The sequence below is a fragment of the Bombina bombina genome, chromosome 11 (assembly GCF_027579735.1).
Source record: "Bombina bombina isolate aBomBom1 chromosome 11, aBomBom1.pri, whole genome shotgun sequence".
Taxonomy (NCBI): Eukaryota; Metazoa; Chordata; class Amphibia; order Anura; family Bombinatoridae; genus Bombina; species Bombina bombina.
In genome coordinates this window covers 113,043,621-113,065,518 of record NC_069509.1, presented here as the reverse complement: position 1 = coordinate 113,065,518, position 21,898 = coordinate 113,043,621, and the positions used below count along the sequence as shown (strand labels likewise).

At 40.2% G+C, this 21,898-nt stretch overlaps 1 protein-coding gene across 1 annotated transcript in view; it reads left to right on the top strand.

Moving 5' to 3' along the window:
* FAM20C (FAM20C golgi associated secretory pathway kinase) overlaps positions 1-21,898 on the top strand; it is a 424,759-nt gene that overhangs the window by 63,646 nt on the left and 339,215 nt on the right. Inside the window, exon 3 of the mRNA XM_053694808.1 lies at positions 1,559-1,637. Within this exon, the coding sequence (XP_053550783.1) occupies positions 1,559-1,637 (79 nt within the window). The remainder of the gene's footprint in view (positions 1-1,558; positions 1,638-21,898) is intronic.

The window sequence follows — 21,898 nt, the reverse complement described above, 5'->3', positions numbered from 1 at the left end:
AGCATAAAGGTGGAGTATAAGGTTCATTTAGCACAAAAACATAGCAATGTTTTGGGAATCGCTTCCCTTTGCATGATTAAGGGAAGTGATTCCCGAAACGTTGCTATGTTTTTGTGCTAAATAAACCTTATACTCCACCTTTTTGCTGCCTTCCTCCTTTGGATATACAGTACTTTAGGTCTTGGTGGTGACCTTGGTTGGCGTGCAGTGGCCTGTTGTGCTAGACTGGTCTTTCTGTGTTTGTTATTAGAAATGATCACATATATTTTGAGCTGAACTTCTGTTGTAATATTTCCAATATCAGAATTAAAGGGACAGTTAAAGGGATAACAAAGTCAAAATTAAACTTGCATGATTCAGATAGTGTGTGTAATTTTAAGACACTTTTAAATTGACTCCTATTATCAATTGCGCTTCAATTTCTTGGTGTTCTTTGTGCAGAAAAGAATACACACATATCAAACAATAGTGGGAGCTAGCTGCTGATTGGTGCCTGCACACATTTGTCTCATGTGATTGGCTAACTAGATGTTTTAAGCTAGCTGCCAGTAATACAATGCTGTTCTTTCAGCAAATGATAACAAGAAAAGGAATCTATTTGAATAACAGAAGTAAATTAGAAAGGTGTTTAAAATTGTATGTTTTATCCAAATCCTGAAAGAAAATATTGGGGTTTCCTGTCCCTTTAAATCAAAATTAAACTTTAATCTGAGAGAACATGCAACTTTCCAATTTGTTTCTATTATTTAATTTGCTTCTTTCTGTTGGTATCCTTTATTGCAAAGAATACCTAGGTAGCTGAAAGCTTGCTGCTGATTAGTAGCTGCACATACAGTATATGCCTGTTGTCATTGGCTCACTCGATGTGTTCAGCTTGTAGCGCATTGCTGCTCCATCAACAAAGGATGCCAAGAGAATTAAGCTAATTTGATCATACAAGTAAATTGGAAATTTGTTTAAATTGTATGCTCTATCTGAATCATGAAAGAAAAAAATTGAGGTTTCATGTCCCTTTAACTTGAGGATAATTTCATTATTTATTTGTTTTGTAATCTATTAAAAACATCTATTAAAAATGTTTATTAAGGCACACGCTACTATATCAGTGTTGTACTTGTAAAGTTTGAATAAATTGTAGCTTTTTAAAGTTTGTAAAAATAACTATTTTTTTTTCTGTATTTTAAAATGTAACTTTTTTTAAAATGTAACCCTTTAATAGCTCTTATTCAGGACTGTGGAATACATATATTTTCAAAGATTTATTGGAAATAAAATAAAAATTAAATGCATTATTATTATTATTATTATTATTAATAATAATATTAATAATAAAAACAATATGCTTGAAGTAAAAATATCTATTTTAAAATGTATTTAAAGTGTCATATTCCTTAAATAGCTCATATTCAGGACTGTGGAATATACATTTTCAAAGATGTATTGGAAATAAAATAAAAATGAAATTGAATGCCTTATTATTTTATAGTAATAATAATAAAAAAAATTAGGCATAAATTAAAACTAAACTTATCACTTTTGTTATTTGTTGTTTCTACAGCTATGAAGTCCGGAGGTACGCAACTGAAACTCATCTTGACATTCCAAAATTATGGGCAGGCTTTATTTAAACCGATGAAGTAAGTGTAGCTCGTATAACTTTATTTCACTATGATAATATTACACTGAAATCTGAAAGGGTTTCTCTGATTTTGTTTTTAGCTGTGTTTTTTTCTTCCTGAAGACCTTTTTTGACAGACCTAATTAATTCCCTAGTTGGGCTGCCGGCCTGACTTGCTCTGCCAAACCATTTACAATATGGAAAATTCTACCCCTCCTTCATCTTTCCCTTGATCTCATCCTCCCATTCTGCAAAAATTCCAAACGTTGCCAAGAATCGCTTAACCAAGATATATCACATTGATTCTGCTTTTCAGAAATTCTTCAACACATCCTTGTTTCAAACTGTCTGGGTTTAAAAGACATTAAATAATTTTTATATATGCATAGTATATATCAAGGGTTGCTACCATTTCTGGAAAAATTACTGATCATGCTCATTAGCATATATTTGCATAAATAATTATGCAGCATTTATTAGAAACTTGAGCTGCTAGAACTGATATTAAATACTGTAATCGATGTACAGTTAGATTCTAACACACAAATAGAGGTATTAAGTTTCCCATGATACTATCTTTATTTCTATATTTCTGATTTTTAACTTTAACCTGAGCTTTAAAAATACTGGCTGTGGGCCAGGTTACGAGTGGAGTGCTGACCGTTACGTGTGAGCGATAATGGGTTTTTATCATGGGTGTTTACAATCATCAGGTTTTCTGCTCTTATTACAAGTTAAAAGTAAACACGATCGCTTGAGCGCAAACACATTATACGCTAGAATGATTATCGCATCCTCAGAGCTCTGGTTTAATGTTTCACAAAACAGAAAAGTGTCACAAAACACATAAAAAACATTACAAAGTACAGTTACACTCATAACACCATCTAATAAAAATGATATAAAAAAAAAAATCTGAAAAATAAAGGAAAGCAGCGCACCTCTGATTCACATAGTAATTTGTTTGAATGGATATCGCAACAGCTAAAACATATGCACTTCCTTAAAAACAATGCATTGTGAGCTCATTAAGTCCAAATCAGAAGTGCTCAGTGTTTGCTATAGTCGGCCCCTCTGGTAAGTCCAGGGATCAAGTTTCACACAAGTGTGAGATACAGTCTGATCACCTTAAAAGGACATTAAACATTTTGAGATTGTAATATAAAATGATAAACTGTATAAATAAAAATAACTCTGCAATATACTTTCATTATTTATTTTGCCCCCGTTTCCTGTAATTCCATACTGAAATTGTGACCTTTTCAGTTCCTGTTAGAAAAGGAAGTGCAGAACACTGTTATATTCCCCACAGCCATTGGCTGCACACTCTAGTGACCTATTTATAACTGTCCCTAATTAGCCACAGTAGAGAAGGTAACCTAAGTTACAACATGGCAGCTCCCATTGTTTTATAGACACTAACACTTTACACTTATTTTGTCAATATTAAACAACTAATGAAACTTAAAAAAATACATCTACATGTTATTCTCAGACTAATCTTTTCTTTGAATGCTTAATTCTATCTAGCACTTATTTAGTGTTTAATGTCCCTTTAAAACTGGGGTAGATGGACTGTATATTACACTTGTGTGCAACATGACCCCCGGATTTACCAGAGGGGCGTTTGCTATGGTCGGCACATATGATGCAAATGCTGAGCACTCCGGATTTGGATTTGATTAGCTCACAATGCATTCTTTTTAAATAAGTGCATATGTTTTAGTGGCGATATTCATTTACGTAAATTACTACGTGAATCAGAGGTACGTTGCTTTCCCTTTGTTATTTCAGATTTATCTTAATGCGAGAAAACACTCCTTTTTTAGAATTACAGTTTACTTTCAACTCATAACACGGGCACAACCCGACAAGCACAGTTAATGCTCGAGCGGGAGCATTAAATAACGCTCCACTTGTAATTTAGCCCTTAATGTACAATCAATGGGGTATCAAGCAATATTTCTTTCTTGTTTTGCATTAAAAAGTTATCTTTTACTGTCCCTTTAAAGGGATAGAAAATAAAAATTTAAACGTGCATAGGATCATTTCAATTTGAAATACAAGTATTTTTGCAATATACTTTCATTAGCAAAAATGCTTCTAACAAAATGTATTAGTGTTTTGTTTTTTTTGCAGCATACACACATATTCTGCAAAGGCCTGGGCACCCTCTCAGAGTCAGCAGCTATTACACAATTTAAAGGGACAGTATACTGTAAAATAGTTTTTCCCTTAATGTGTTTACAATTGCTTTTTTTACCAACTGCAGAGTAAAACATTTATGAAAATTAGCTTTTTAAGGTTTATTTCTGTATATTAAAGCTCTGATTTTGTGTTTTGAAGCCACAGCCTAATAAAATGGGTTGAGCTTGTAGGTATAATCAGATCTCATTACTGTATCACATTGTGCACATATACCTGCTTCTTTATCTTATATCTGTCCTTAAAATAATCACCAATACTTTGAGAGAACAATGGAAAATCAACAGTTTATTACCTAATCTCTGCTTGATCACACTGGGAGTGTAATTTCTTCTGCTGGCTGTGTTTACAAAGCTTATCTATAGCTGGTACGCGCGGCCACAAACTTTCAGAATAGGATGCTAAATTAACAATTTCAAATGCCAATATAAGGGTAAAGGAGCTACTTGTAAACAATTTAATACACTCCAGCAGGTAAAGTGGATCATTGGGAACAAATTAAAGGGGAGAAAAATTTTGAGTAAACTGTCCCTTTAAGTCTTCACAGAAGAAATGCACACAACCATCAGCTATCTCAGCAAGCATTGTGGGTATGCTGCTGAAAAACAGTTATGACTTTTACTAGAAGCATTTTTGCTGGTGAAGATATATTACAAAAAAACATTTCAATATTGACCGTTCTATCCCTTTAATTTTCTGTCATTATCTCTCACTCACAAGTTCAATTAAAGTTCAGCGGAAGTTCATAAAACATTTGTTCCAGTTTGAATCATGGCTCAATAAATAAGCTAATGTTTGTTGCCACAAATCGTTGGAGAACTGCTTATGAATACAGCACCTGACTCTGGTATCTTGTTCAACCAGTGCAGTATAGTGATACTCTCTAGCATCTGTTCAGCCTGAAATTAAACCCTCGCTGCAAGGTTATCCTATTCTTTATTCTGTTATGTAGTGATTTTTCTCTTATGTAGAGGAGGAGTATGTTTGAAGCATAATAATTTTATGATATTTTAGTTTCTCATATAGCCAACTTTTTTATTTATAGTGCTCTTAAAATGATGGTAAATTTCAGACTAAGATATGTTGCAATGAAAAATATATTAGTGCACAAGCAAAACTGCATATTTAAAAAAATAATAATAATAAGTTTATATATCTTATAATAAAAGATTTATAATTCTACTTTGTTTTTTCTGTGTCTGCCCCCCCCCCCCCCCGCTTAATTTCCTCTTTTTACTGGACAATGGCAGAGAGCAGTCCCGCCCACTCTCTACATAGGCTTGAAGGCTTCCTAAGGATTTCACAAGAGTGTCATATGACACACACACTGATTGGATGTTCATTGAAATTGTCTTAAAAAAAGAGTTTATTCCAGCATAATATTGTAAAAGAAACATTACTATAGGCACAGAGTTAACCCTTTTCACTGATAGATTAAAAAAGTACACATATACTTTTTATTTAATGGTAAAGATTACATGTATGGCATTTGATTAGCTAGCTTTTACCATCCCTTTAAAGTGATGGTGAAGTGATATATTTGAGTTTTCATAAATCAAAAGAACAGATTAATTAAATTATACAACTATAATTTCTTAAATTGTAATAATTTTATTAAAAAAAAAACGTAATATATATATGTGTGTGTGTGTGTGTGCAAAGCACGAGTGGATTGAGCACAATGATGCTTGAAAAAGTATATATTGCCCTTTATAGTGAGTAAATTCTTCTGTAGGGCAGGTTATATGGTGTCACCTCAATCCTATGTGGTACATTCTGTATTTGATATTGGTTACAGACACATACTTAATAATATTTAATTTTTTACTCTATTAGCTTATAATTGTTTTTCGCTTGGCTACAGAGCTTAGACGTTCTACTTCTCAGTGTGTGTATATGAATCAGATAGGGCATGTAATTGTAAACAACTTACTTTTCCAATTTACTTTTATCATCAATTTTGCTTTGTTCTTTTAGTATTCTTAGTTGAAAGCTAAACATAGGAAGCTCATATGCTAATTCCTTAGCCCATGAAGGCTGCCTCTTATCTAAATGCATTTTGACTTTTTTCACAACTAGAGGGTGTTCGTTCATATGTGCCATATAGGTAACACTGTCCTCATGCACGTGGCGTTACCTAGGAGCAAGTCTATCAAAAGAACTGAAATAAGGGGGCAGTCTGCATGGGGCTTAGATACAAGGTAATCACAGAGGTGCAAAGTGTATTAATATAACTGTGTTGGTTATGCAAAATTGGGGAATGGGTAATAAAGGGATTATTTATCTTTTTAAACAATAACAATTCTGTTGTAGACTGACCCCTTAATCCTTCAGTTCACCTTAAATCCAAATATTCAATTTAGGATAGCTATTTTAATTGATTTTGTTCAGTTAGCGTAAATTGTTAGAAAATATTTTGCTTTACAATAGCGATTTTTCTACGATTACCTATGAATTTTATTTTATACAGTTGTAAAAAGCACATAATTTACAAGCAGTTTCCTGCTGCCTCCCGGTCCTAAACAATGGGTTTTTTTATTCCTGGGCCTAATTCCAAAATATTATCCATGTCCTTTTTCAGTTTGAAAATCACATCCTATTATCTCTGTTTTTGAACTGCATTCTGCATGGCTGATTTAAAGTCGTTTGTCTAAGCAGCAAATCACAAGAGTAAATTCTTGAGTGTTACAAATGATTCCCACAGCACATTTTTTTACTATGTATATTTCGTCAAATGATATCCTAATGCCTAGAAGTAAGTAACTGATTGCACGTTAATGGCCAATGATAAAATAAAATTGGAGGGAAAAATATTAAATGTTTTTCTTCACTGCTCTCGGAAATATCCCAGATTTCAGTCTACATTTTAGACCTATATCATTTTATCTAACGCAAAAGAAAACAGAAAGTGCTAAACATAAGTGTTTTATTTTCATCCTGTCGTTCAGACTAGCATTGGCCTAGATCACTGGTTTTCAAACCTGTTTTCAGCCTCCCTAACAGGCCAGATTATCAGGATTACCTTGGGTGAGAACAGGAAAAATAACCATGTTTACTAATCAGCTAATTTAATCCAGCTGTTAAAGGGACAGTCTACTACACCAGAATCTTTGTTTTCAAAGATAGATAATCCCTTTATTAAACATTCCCTAGTTTTGCATAACCAACACAGTTATATTATTATACTTTTTACCTCTATGATTATCTTGTATCTAAGCCTCTAGGCCTGGGAAGCATTTTGAAAGATTGTGCTAAAGTTGGCAACAATTTTTTATTTTTTTTATTTTATTATTATTATTATTATTTAAAGGGACAGTCAACACCAACATTGCTAATGTTTAAAAAGATAGACAATACCTTTTCTACCCATTCCCCAGCTTTGCACAACCAACATTGTTATATTAATATACTTTATATCATTTAAACCTCTAAATTTCTGCCGGTTTCCAAGCCACTACAGACAGAATCTTATTACATGCTTTTTTATTTGCTTTTCACAACAGAAGACTGCCAGTTCATATGAGCCATATAGATAACATTGTGCTCACGCCCGTGGAGTTGTGGCTGACATTGTACTAATTGGCTAAAATGCAAGTCAATAGATAATAAACAGTCACAGTCACAGTCATGTGGTCAGGGGGCTGTCAGAAGATGTTTAGATACAATGTAATCACAGAGGTAAAAAGTATATTAATATAACTGTGTTGGTTATGCAAAACTGGGGAATGGGTAATAAAAGGATTATATTTTTAAACAATGCAAATTTTGGAGTTTACTGTCCCTTGACATTTAAATTTCTAATATATAGCATGGATTCCAAGAAACATAATTTATTAAGTACTACAAATAATTGCATACAATGAAACCAAAACGTATGGTGGTAGTCCAGATGTGACGCTCTAGCAAATTCATAAAGAGTGCCATTAACTCACGAATCCATTAGGTATTTAGACCTAATTATATAAAATGTTTTAGTAGGGTTGCAAGCTGTCCACCATAAAAAAAACCAAAGCTCTGCCTTAGACCCAACTCTTGATCCTGCCATGCATATTTTTTACAACTAGGCAGTCATTTTACTTGTTGGTTGCCAGTAGTATACAAATCAATAGTTGTATATCTTTGGTTGCCAGTAACACATTTAAACAATAAAGAATTAACAATTCTTAAATGTCTGTCATCTTTATCTTCTTTATATTTGTGAGTGTCATATTTGTGAGGTGAGAAAAAAATATTAAGTTTAGTGTCCCTTTAGCCACATGCAAATAAAATAAGAAAGAACAGTGAGAATATTTTATGCGCGCCCATTCATCAAGGATATGACTCATTTTCCAATAGAAATATAAGGAAACTTTTAAAATGTTGCCATCTTGTTTACAATTTCAAGTTAGTTAGGAAATAATATTGTGCGTTAAATATAAGTTTTAATGGTTACAATACTTTCAGATTTTTCCTGAAAAAAAGTTAATAATGTAAATTCTCTTTTTGATGTGCGTCTCTAAAATAAAAATTTCAATGTATACTCTAATATGCATAATTGGATTATGATTTTTACAGTGTGCATTCGATACGCTTTTGAAACGTTTATGCTCTATACCAGTGGTTCTCAACCAAAGTGACCTCAAGGCCCGGTAAATTTTAGCTGGACATGTCCAGGGCCCGGTAGTTTAATATTAATATATATATATATATATATATATATATATATATATATATATATATAGTAAGCAGCAGGGATTTGCCCTATCAGTAACTAAGCAGTTCAATGTGGGTTTAGTGGGGGCCCTGGAGTGTGGGGGTCCTGCCGAGGGTCTGTCGCTGTGAGGGACATGGAGTGTGAGGTCTGGCCCTGAAGGTTGGGGGCCCTTTCTTTGGCCCTTAATGTTGGGGGTCCTGGCTCTGGAGGTTGATGGGCCTGTTAGGCTACCATGTTCATTTGCATAAATTTGAATACATTTGGGTCAGTGTGAGACAGTTTTCCTGGGGCCTTGATTGGTCTCAGTCTGCCCCTTGTGTGCAGTGGGGTAAGAGTGTGCAGAAGGGGCATGACAGGTCAGGGCCCACCAGCAGGGCTATCACGGCCCGGTACTGGGCCACGGCCCGGCTGTTGAGAAACCAGGCTGTATACAGTATGTATGGTCCTCACGTTTACATATAGAAATGTAGGTTTATGCCTTTTAGCGAGATACAAGGTTAAATTTGCCTTTAAAAAAATCAATTAAACCTCATAGTACTGGCAAATCTTTTTATGGTACACAGAGAGAGAAGCGCACTCTCAGCAATGAACAACCAGCTCAATAACTTGTTAGCTTATTCTATGGCGATTTACCACCTGGGTGCCGCTTCTTTTTAGCCCAGTAATGCTTTTCACAGAGTAGAACTTTCCTGCAGTATATCAGTCTGATCCCACCTATTAGGGTCAGTCCAGCGCAGAAATACCAGGCAATTCCTCTCAACAAGAAACACGACAAGTATAAATCTTTTTTATAGTATCTTGCATGACCAGGGACCTTTAGAGAATTGACCCTTCTTATATTAAATTAGATTTATTTATGTGAAGCCAAGTATATCAGTTGATAAATCTCTATAACAAATTCAGCATAGTGGCAAACACAAATGTAAAATGATTGTTATTAATCCTGGGTAAAGGAAGATATAACACATGTAGCTAGTCACATGACTACCACTTTCACATATGGATTGATTGTTGAAAGAAATAATTTGAGCTTGCAATTTTTCACACCTCTGGAATTTCTGTTCAAATACCACACGTATGTGTCTCGGCCACATAAATCCTTGCCTAATCATGCTACAAACAAATAGAGCCAACACAGTGGTATACACACACAGCTAGGGTTGCCACCTCAGCCATGCTTTCTTGGACACTTATGAGTTACACATGCTGCAGGGTGTGCAGGGAGGAACATGTATTGTGTTTCTGGACAGCACTATTAATATTCCTCCCTGCACACCCTGCAGCATGTGTAACTTATAAGTGTTCTGTATTTTAAGGGACAGGTGGCAACCCTACACACAGCACACAAACATATACTGGGATACATATGCACACAAACGCGTGCATACACAAATATACACACGCATTCACACACACTAACACACATATACACACACACATATTCATACATACACACACAGGCACTAACACACATAAACACAAACATATGCATACGCACGCACTAACACACAAACACACACATACATACACACATATGCATACGCACGCACTAACACACAAACATACATACACACATATGCATACACACGCACTAACACACAAACACACACATACATACACACATATGCATACGCACTAATACACATATGCATAGTGCATACATACACACGCTCACTAATACACATATGCATACATACACACGCACTAACACACAAAAATACACATATGTATACATACACACATGCATTAATACACAAACACACACATACATACACACACTTAAACATACATGCACAAGTATCTATGTTCATTTTATGCCACTGATTCTTCATCAGAGCTGTTTATTTTTATTTCAAAGCAAACCAAAAGAGAATATCTGTACGCAGCTGATCTGTCAGACAGAAGTTCAATGGCTGATTAGGAATTAGGATACCTCACTGCTTTGTTTGCAAATACTGACACACACAAATTTTAGTTTTTTAAAAAGAAAGAACATAGAATCTTCAACAACAACAACAAAAAAAAGACAGAAACCTGTAATAGATATACAGACTTCTTGTTGCAAAACACAAATTTATTTGAACGTCCCTTTAATAATGCTGATGATGAAAGCCTTTTTTTTTTTTACAAAAAGAGCCGTATCAGAACAAGGGGTCATAATCTCAAGATGGAGGATAGTTGGTAGAGGCACTTCATTACAGAACCAAAAATGTGGTTAAAGGGATGCTAAATCTAAAACTTTTTTGATGATTCAGATAGAACATGCAATTTTAAGCAACTTTCTAATTTACTCCTATTAATTTTTCTTTGCTCTCTTGCTATCTTTATTTGAAAATTCAGGAATTTAAGTTTAGGAGCCGGCCCATTTTTGGTTCAGAACCTGGGTAGCGCTTGCTGATTGGTGACTACAAAAAAAATGTGTTTAGTATCCCCCTTTAATTCATAGAATACATTTCCAGTAGAGGTGGTAAGGGAATACAGTGATGCTTGGGATAAGCCCAAGGCTATTTTGAGATTTAAGCCAGTAATTTGGAAGAAAATATATGCAGTCTTGATTGTCCTTCTTGTTCCTTTCTCCTGTCAAAATCTATGTTTCTATGGTTATGCAGTCAGTGAAACTGTTCGGCTCTGTTTGGCTTCATACTCGCTATGGTGATAAGCTGTTAATTTGTGGTTACCTACACGTTTCCTAACACCTAATCATATTGGTTCGATCATCTTGCAGAACAATTTGTCTTGTGGTCTTGACAAGTGTGACTGATTTTGAGTACATAGTAAGAGAGTACCGTTCCCCCTTGAGATGTAATAGGATGTTGTGTGTATACTAAAATAGCTGCTGATGGAATTGTAATGTTTAGAATTCTCATCATCACATGCTTAGAACGTCGGTTTCCCACCTTTAGTTCAGAACAAACCCAAACACCCTTGCCCACTACGAGTGCAGCCACACACTTTTTGTAGAGTATACACTATGCATAACAACACAAATACACAGACACTCACACAATCACATTCTCTCACAAAGATACTGACACACACTTATACACTCTCTTACACACACACAGTCACTCACTCTCACACACAGTCACTCACTCGCACACACAGTCACTCACTTGCACACACAGTCACTCACTCGCACACGTGTCACTCACTCGCACACACAGTCACTCACTCGCACACACAGTCACTCACTCGCACACACAGTCACTCACTCGCACACACAGTCACTCACTCGCACACACAGTCACTCACTCGCACACACAGTCACTCACTCGCACACACAGTCATTCACTCGCACACACAGTCACTCACTCGCACACATAGTCACTCACTCTCACACATAGTCACTCACTCACACACACTAGAATATAAGACTGGCAGCTTCTTGAGCAAATAGTCTGTTTTAAACCTGTAATTAATTTTCTTAAAATAAATTTACAAACAAAAGCTAAGACACTGTGATTCACAATCTTGTAATTAAAAGGGAACAGTCCATTTAGAACATAGTTCAATAGTTATTTAAGGGACATTGTACACTAGCTTTTTCTATGCATAATGTTTTGTATATGATCCATTTATATAGCCCATACAAATGTATAGTTTTGCTTATTTTTAAATAAAACTGTGCTGATTTTCAGACGCCCATTTCATTGGGTGTCCCAGTCTAACTTCTTCAACAGTGCTAAACTGGGACCTTCTAAGTACGTTTTTAAAATATTTTATACTGGATTTTTAGATCAATATCTGTGCATATTATTCTTTATAGTAGTGTCTATTACATGCAGTTATATGTAAGGAGGGAACTGATGATTGACCATTAACAGGGGGAAGTAAGGAGGATTTCAGCTTATTGATGTCATGTCCCTGCAGGAAACAGCATCAGCAGTGGGAGCATAGCAGGGATAGGAAGTAAAATAAAGACCACCCGGACAATGATTGAGGCCTATTTATCATACTCTGGCGGACCTGATCCGACAGTGCGGATCAGGTCCCCAAGACCTTGCTGAATGCGGAAAGCAATACGCTCTCTGTATTCAGCATTGCACCAGCAGCTCACAAGAGCTGCTGGTGCAACGCCGCCCCCTGCAGACTCGCGGCCAATGGGCCGCCAGCAGGGGGGTGTCAATCAACCCGATCGTACTCGATCGGGTTGATTTCCGGCGATTCCTGTCCGCCTCATCAGAGCAGGCGGACAGGGTTATGGAGCAGCGGTCTTTAGACTGCTGCTTCATAACTGGTGTTTCTGGCGAGTCTGATGACTCACCAGAAACACGGGCTCACAAACTCCATTCGGAGCTTGATAAATGGGCCCCTATAGCTCATTGTGCTGCAGAAGGAAGATAAGCACAATATTCATTAAAAAAAAAAAAACAGAACACAATAAACCAGGTTACGGGTTACACAAATCAATATATCTTGTAGGAAAAAAGAACCACAAATTACATATAAAGTTTGTGCAATAAATATCCCTCTAATAAAGGATATGAACAAAACTATAAATTTCTCCAACAGAGAAAAATACACCAAACTGCACAAGGTGAAACAGAATAAAACTAAGATTGCAACTCAGCATTACCAAACTTACTAGTTACCGCTGCAGCTCCAACACGGACACTGCCTCTCTGCACCACATTCTGGCATAGAGGTTATGCTTGTGCATTACCTCACCGACCGATGTTCTGACAGATTAGCCAATTTTGTCACTTCCGGTGACATGGAATCAGCTGTGTGACCGCAAATTCCTTCACTACGCATGCGCTCCACCACGTCACCCACTGTCAGATAAGCCAAGTCTGACTAAACATTGACTCACTACGCATGCGCTTCACCGCAGAAGCTAATTTCTACAACGGAACTGCTAGCAAACCACACATATATGAGATGCACTGTAATTTCCTCATATTCACTATTTTTTGCCTCTGTCTGGGGGGATTCAAGTGGGGAGCCCCGCCGATCCTTGGGAAATGAGGTATACAAGGGGGGCTTTGAAGATGGGGGAATTACAGTGCATCGTATATATGTCTGATGCGGTGACTCGAAGAGCATATGCACATTTGCAGTGAGATAGCGGATTCCACGTCACCGGAAGTGATGGAATTGGCTAATCTGAGGAGTTGGCTGATCTGCCAGAACACCGGCAGCCACAGCAACTTGAGGAAAAAAACAGTACAAGCAGGTCAGCCCATCAAATTGTCCTTGCTTGCTCATCGTATGTGACGTCACCAGGTGGGAGCTGCAGATTCAGTACAGTACCTACCAACTGGTTAGCTCATGACGGGAGGAGCTATTAGTGCTCTAGGAAAAGTATTATTATTGTTTTTCTAAACATATTCACAGAACTGTAACATTAAAGGGACTGTCTAGTCAAGATTAAGCTTTCATGGTTCAGATAGGGCATGTCATTTTAAACAACTTTCCAATTTACTTTTATAATCAACTTTGCTTTGTTCTCTTTGTTGAAAGCTAAACCTAGGTAGGTTCATATGCCAATTTTTTAGCCCTTTAAGGCCGTCTCTTTTTTGCATTTTGAACGTTTTTTTTACAGCTATAGAGTGCTAGTTCGTTTGTTCCATATAGATAACATTGTGCTCACTTCCATGGAGTAACTTGGAGTCAGCACCGATTCGGTAAAATGCATGTCTGTCAAAAGAACTGAAATAAGGGGGCAGTCTGCAGAGGCTTAGATACAAGGTAATCACAGAAGTAAAACGTATAACTGTGTTGTTATGCAAAACTGGGGAATGGATAATAAAGGGATTATATATATATATATATATATATATATATATATATATATTATACAATAAAAATTCTGGAGTAGACTGCCCCTTTAAGTATACAATTATGGAATACAATAATCCATTTACATAAATCATAAGGGTATAGGGCCCTGCCCTTAAGTTACTATAAGTTGTAAACCATTTTTACAGAGACAGGTGATATGTGTTTATGGCTGGAGCACTTACAGTTACAGCATGGGCTGACATACAGAGGCAGGTGATATGTGTTTATGGCTGGAGCACTTACAGTTACAGCATGGGCTGGCATACATAGACAGGTGATATGTGTTTATGGCTGGAGCACTTACAGTTACAGCATGGTCTGGCATACATAGACAGGTGATATGTGTTTAGGGCTGGAGCACTTACAGTTACAGCATGGTCTGGCATACAGAGGCAGGTGATGTGTTTAGGGCTGGAGCACTTACCGTTACAGCATGTGCTGCATACAGAGACAGGTGATTTGTGTTTAGGGCTGAAACACTTACAGTAACAGTATAGGCTGACATACAGAGACAGGTGATTTGTGTTTATGGCTGGAGCGCTTACAGTTACAGTATGGTCTGACATACAGAGACAGGTGATATGTGTTTATGGCTGGAGCACTTACAGTTACAGCATGGGCTGGCATACATAGACAGGTGATATGTGTTTATGGCTGGAGCACTTACAGTTACAGCATGGTCTGGCATACAGAGACAGGTGATATGTGTTTAGGGCTGGAGCACTTACAGTTACAGTATAGGCTGACATACAGAGGCAGGTGATATGTGTTTAGGGCTGGAGCACTTACAGTTACAGTATAGGCTGACATACATAGACAGGTGATATGTGTTTATGGCTGGAGCACTTACAGTTACAGTATAGGCTGACATACAGAGGCAGGTGATGTGTTTAGGGCTGGAGCACTTACAGTTACAGTATAGGCTGACATACAGAGACAGGTGATGTGTTTAGGGCTGGAGCACTTACAGTTACAGAATAGGCTGATATACAGAGACAGGTGATATGTGTTTAGGGCTGGAGCACTTACAGTTACAGCATGTGCTGCATACAGAGACAGGTGATATGTGTTTAGGGCTGGAGCACTTACAGTTACAGTATAGGCTGGCATACAGAGGCAGGTGATATGTGTTTAGGACTAGAGCACTTACAGTTACAGCATGTGCTGCATACAGAGACAGGTGATGTGTTTAGGGCTGGGGCACTTACAGTTACAGTATAGGCTGGCATACAGAGGCAGGTGATATGTGTTTAGGGCTGGAGCACTTACAGTTACAGCATGTGCTGACATACAGAGACAGGTGATTTGTGTTTAGGGCTGGAGCGCTTACAGTTACAGTATGGTCTGGCATACAGAGACAGGTGATATGTGTTTATGGCTGGAACACTTAAAGTTACAGTATAGGCTGACATATAGAGGCAGGTGATGTGTTTAGGTCTGGAGCACTTACAGTTACAGTAAAGGCTGGCATACAGAGGCAGGTGATATGTGTTTAGGGCTGGAACACTTACAGTTACAACATGGGTAGATATACAGAGACAGGTGCATTGTGTTTATGGCTGGAGCAATTACAGTTACAGCATGGGCTGCATACAGAGACAGGTGATTTGTGTTTAGGGATGGAGCACTTACAGTAACAGTATAGGCTGGCATACAGAGACAGGTGATTTGTGTTTAGGGATGGAGCACTTACAGTAACAGTATAGGCTGGCATACAGAGACAGGTGATATGTGTTTAGGGATGGAGCACTTACAGTTACAGTATACGCTGGCATACAGAGACAGGTGATATGTGTTTAGGAATGGAGCACTTACAGTAACAGTATAGGCTGACATACAGAGACAGGTGATTTGTGTTTAGGGATGGAGCACTTACAGTTACAGTATGGGCTGGAATACAGAGGCAGGTGATATGTGTTTAGGGCTGGAGCACTTACAGTTACAGCATGTGCTGCATACAGAGACAGGTGATATGTGTTTAAGGCTGGAGAACTTACAGTTACAGTATAGGCTGGCATACAGAGACAGGTGATATGTGTTTAGGGCTGGAGAACTTACAGTTACAGTATAGGCTGGCATACATAGACAGGTGATATGTGTTTAGGGATGGAGCACTTACAGTTACAGTATAGGCTGGCATACATAGACAGGTGATATGTGTTTAGGGATGGAGCACTTACAGTTACAGTATAGGCTGGCATACAGAGACAGGTGATATGTGTTTAGGGCTGGAGAACTTACAGTTACAGCATGTGCTGCATACAGAGACAGGTGATATGTGTTTAGGGCTGGAGAACTTACAGTTACAGTATAGGCTGGCATACAGAGGCAGGTGATATGGGTTTATGGCTGGAGCACTTACAGTTACAGTATAGGCTGGCATACAGAGACAGGTGATTTGTGTTTAGGGCTGGAGCACTTACAGTTACAGTATAGGCTGGCATACATAGACAGGTGATGTGTGTTTATGGCTGGAGCACTTACAGTTACAGTATAGGCTGGCATACAGAGACAGGTGATGTGTTTAGGGCTGGAGCACTTACAGTTACAGTATAGGCTGGCATACAGAGACAGGTGATATGTGTTTATGGCTGGAGCACTTACAGTTACAGTATAGGCTGGCATACAGAGACAGGTGATATGTGTTTATGGCTGGAGCACTTACAGTATAGGCTGGCATACAGAGACAGGTGATGTGTGTTTATGGCTGGAACACTTACAGTTACAGTAAAGGCTGGCATACATAGACAGGTGATATGTGTTTAGGGATGGAGCACTTACAGTTACAGTATAGGCTGGCATACAGAGGCAGGTGATATGTGTTTATGGCTGGAGCACTTACAGTTACAGTAAAGGCTGGCATACAGAGGCAGGTGATGTGTGTTTATGGCTGGAACACTTACAGTTACAGTAAAGGCTGGCATACAGAGGCAGGTGATATGTGTTTATGGCTGGAGCACTTACAGTTACAGCATGGGCTGGCATACAGAGGCAGGTGATATGTGTTTATGGCTGGAACACTTACAGTTACAGTAAAGGCTGGCATACAGAGGCAGGTGATATGTGTTTATGGCTGGAGCACTTACAGTTACAGCATGGGCTGGCATACAGAGGCAGGTGATATGTGGGGGGTTTTAACACCTTTTCAACCTGTCCTGAATTAGGGTCTGGGAAATCTGGTCACCGTAAAGGGATATAAAACCCAGACATTTTCTTTTGTGGTTCAGACAGAGAATATAATTTTAACAAAGGTTTCCAGTTTACTTCTATTATCAAATTGCTTAGTTCTATTGGTATTCTATTCTTTTTTGAAGAGATACCTAGGTAGGCATCTGGCTCACTACATGGCAGGAAATAGTGCTGCCATCTAGTGCGCTTGTAAATGGATAACACTCTTGGAAAACTGCTGCCATATAGTGCTCCAGACAAAAGCACGCTTCTGAGCTTACCTCCCTGCTTTTCAACAAAAGATACCTAGAGAATGAAGATAATAGAAGTTAGAAAGTTGTCTAAAATTGCATGTTCTATCTAAACTATGAAAGACAAATGTGGGGTTTCATTAAAGGGATATTAAACCCAAATTTTTTCCTTCATGATTCAGATAGAACATGAGATTTTAAGCAACTTTCTAATTTACTCCTATTAACAATTTTTCTTTGTTCTCATTGTTACAGAAGCATTAGTTATTTTGTTGTGAAGAGCTTATTTCCCAGCAGCAATGCCTGAACCAGCAAGCCAGCACCTAAGAAGGGCTCCAAGAAAACCGTAACAAGTATCATTTCATAAAGAGTTAACTCTTTTTTTTCAGCTTTTAGAAACTATTGCCTAAATACACATTTTTGCTAGCCTCAGCTCTAAGTTTAGGGATAACCAATCCCATTGTCTAATCACCTCTGGAGCCAGACTGCTAATTGATAAGATGAACTTGTAAACTTGTTATCTTAAGTACTGTAATCCTATTGTGGCCTGTCAAAGGACAGTGCTCTCTATCTAAATGTGTGATGGGGGATTTTGTGCTTCCCCCCCCCCTCTCCCCCTGGGAGTGCCCTGTGTGCATGTAACCTTAATAAAAAGCAGGCTGGGCATCCCAGTCCTGAGTTCTTGTTTGACCCTCAATCGCAGCGTTGACTCGTTTTTGTGGGCAGAAGGGTATCCTAGCTGTACTACAGCTAAGGGAGATTATTCTATATTTGCGAGACTCATATAGAATACTATGGAAAGCAGCTTCTCCCCTCTTTAGCAATAGGGATCCAGGCTACTAAGCGGTCCATCTCTCAGCGAGACTAAGGGTAACCGTAACATTTGGCGGCAGCGGCGGGATTTTCCTGGATTTCCTAGGAGAGGTACAGAACGGATGGAGAGCGCTTACGAAAAATTGAAGCGTACAACCCTAAAGGATTTACTTGAAAGCAGAGGGGGGTACGCCAGCAACCGGCCGAGGAGAGAGCTGATCGCAGAATTGAACGAACTGGATCAGAGCTTCACAATGGCGGAAACACCGACCACGATTAGTGATGAAAAAACCAGGATTGTTCGGGAAAGGCTCTCATTATACGGGCCGAACCCCTCCATGGAATTGGTACAGCAGTTGATGGCGGAGGCGGACGAGGATATACGAGAGACTCGAGCCCACGAACTCAACCTAGCGAACGCACACCGCAATACTGTAGCCCCGCAGGTAATCATCCCTGTCGAAAATGCTGGGAGGCCCAAGATACCCTATACGGCATTTCGACCCTTTCTGGAGAGCGAGACAGGGATTGATGAATATTTGGCGGACTTCGAAAGGCAATGTGCCCTGCACCAGATTCCCAACAGAGAGTGGCCCACGATATTGTCTGGGAAACTATCCGGGCGAGCCCTGGAAGCCTTTCGTACTCTGGGTGCTAAGGAAGTGACACAGTATGAGCTAGTTAAGGAGACACTGTTGCGACGGTACGCTGTAACTCCGGACACGTATCGCCGACAGTTTCGGGGCACGGAAAAGAAGCCTAACGATACCCATATGGAATGGGCGCACCGAATGCGGAGAGCGGCAAATCACTGGCTGAGCGGAAGTAAAGCGGTGACTGGGGAGGAAATTTTACAATTGTTTCTCTTAGAACATTTTTATAATGGCATGGAACAGCAAGGGAAGGAATGGCTGCGAGACAGGCGGCCTTCTACCTTAGAAGAAGCAGCCAAATTGGCCGATGAACATTATGACTCCCGTCTTCACAAACCCATGAACTACCGAGCTCCAGCACGGGTCGAACTCAGAGAGGTTTACCGTGCACCCCCTCGTGCTGAATTCCGAGCCCCGGTGCCCACAGGGCCCGTCCGACACTCAGGACCACCCAATAACAGCTCTGAGCGTCACAGACCGACTTGCCACCGATGCAAGCAACCAGGGCATTTCATGGCTAGCTGCCCCCTTAATACGCACCAGACACCCAGGAATTACAATTACCCCTCTGGGTCCTATCGTCCGGCCCGGGCCCTCTGTGTTAACCAAGAGGCCCCTATGGAGGGATATGTGGGGCCGCTTCACGAGGCAGACCCTGTATATGCTGCCTCAGATAACCGCCAGCACCATCGGCAGAGGGTATGGCTCGAGGGGCGATCTACCGAGGGATTGCGAGACACAGGGGCTACTATCACGCTGGTACAGAGTCATTTGGTGCCAGAGCACAAGCGATCCGGACAGACTGTGGCCGTTAGAGTGGCGGGGGGGGATGTGTACAAAATTCCAACAGCTAAAGTGCATCTTGATTGGGGAGCGGGAAAGGGGGCTGTGAACGTGGGCCTAATGGATAATTTACCTGCCGAAGTACTACTGGGCAACGATTTGGGCCCCATGACTTCTGCCTATGCTCCAGTATGCAACAACGAGGCGGACCCAGTGACTACACGGGCCCAAGCCCGGACAGAGCGAGAGCTCTCACCAGTGCGGGAGACACAGGTAAGACCTACCCCGACCTTGCCTGACAGGTTAGGCCCCATACCCTGGGACACCCCAGATGCTTTCGAGGCAGAGTCTAAGACTGACCCGACCTTACAAAAGTACCGGGAACGAGCAGAGACCGGAGGGGGCGGGGCAGATAACGAAACATTCTTATGGGAAAAAGGGAAACTATACCGCTGGACAGAGAAAAGGGGACAGCGTAGGCGACAGCTGGTAGTGCCCCACAAATACCGTCAAGAAATCCTCAAAATAGGCCACGACATCCCCTTAGCAGGCCACCTAGCCGTAACCCGTACCCTACACCGCATTACTCACACGTTCTTTTGGCCAGGGGTGCACGCTGACGTTAGAACTTACTGTAACACCTGCGATGTGTGTCAACGAGTAGGAAGGCGAGGCGATCACCCTAAAGCCCAGCTAGTAAATATGCCCATTGTAGAGGAACCCTTCAGCCGGGTTGCTATTGACCTAGTGGGACCACTGGCTACCCCTAGTCCCTCCGGTAAGCGCTACATTCTTACCGTAGTGGACTACGCTACCAGGTACCCAGAGGCTGTCGCCCTATCCAACATACAAGCGGATACGGTAGCGAATGCACTAGTACAGGTGTTCTCCCGGGTAGGATTTCCAAAAGAAATCCTATCCGACCGAGGCACCCAATTTACGGCTGAATTAACCCAACAACTCTGGCAGGTTTGCAAAATTAAGTCCCTCCTGAGCTCCCCATACCACCCCCAGACGAACGGGCTGTGTGAGAGGTTCAATGGGACCCTCAAGCAAATGCTCAAGACGTTCACTCAGGAATACCGAGACTGGGAACGCTTCCTGCCGCACCTCCTATTTGCTTATCGGGAGGTGCCCCAGGAAACGACAGGGTTCTCTCCCTTCGAGTTGCTCTACGGAAGAAAGGTACGGGGACCCCTAAACCTGATCCGGGAGCACTGGGAGGGAGAGATGGAGGCTGACGGTGTCCCCATTGTGCCATACGTGCTGGAACTCAGGGACCGAATGGAGCAATTAGCCAAATCCGTGCGGGCTAATCTCCAGTTGGCCCAGAGAAGACAGAAAGTATGGTACGATCGGGGGGCCCGAAAGAGAATCTTCACCATAGGACAAAAGGTGTTAGTACTTAAGCCGGTGAAGACAGACAAATTGCAGGCGTCCTGGCAGGGTCCCTACCAGATCGTAGAGAAAAGGGGAGACACCACTTATGTGATAGCTAGCTGCCATGACAACAATCTTAGAAAGACATTCCATGTAAACATGCTCAAGGAATATTTTGAGCGACCAGAGAACGTGACGGCCGTATGTTGTTCCCCTCAGGAAGACCCAGACAGTTTACCCATTCCAGACCTATTAGAAAAGAGTCTCCCCACAGGTATAGTGGCGCAGGTTCAGATAGGGGACCGACTTAGCCCCACTGAAAGGGAGCAGCTCAACCAACTCCTCCAGTCCAAACACCTCACCTTCTCCCCGAAGCCAGGGTACACTACTTTAACCACCCACCAGGTAGATACTCCGGGACAAGCTCCCTTGCGCCAGGCTCCGTACCGAATCCCCGAAGCAGTTAGGACAGGAATGAAGAAGGAGATCGATGAGATGCTCCAGCTCAGGGTAATTGAGCCCTCCGATAGTCCATGGGCCTCCCCAGTTG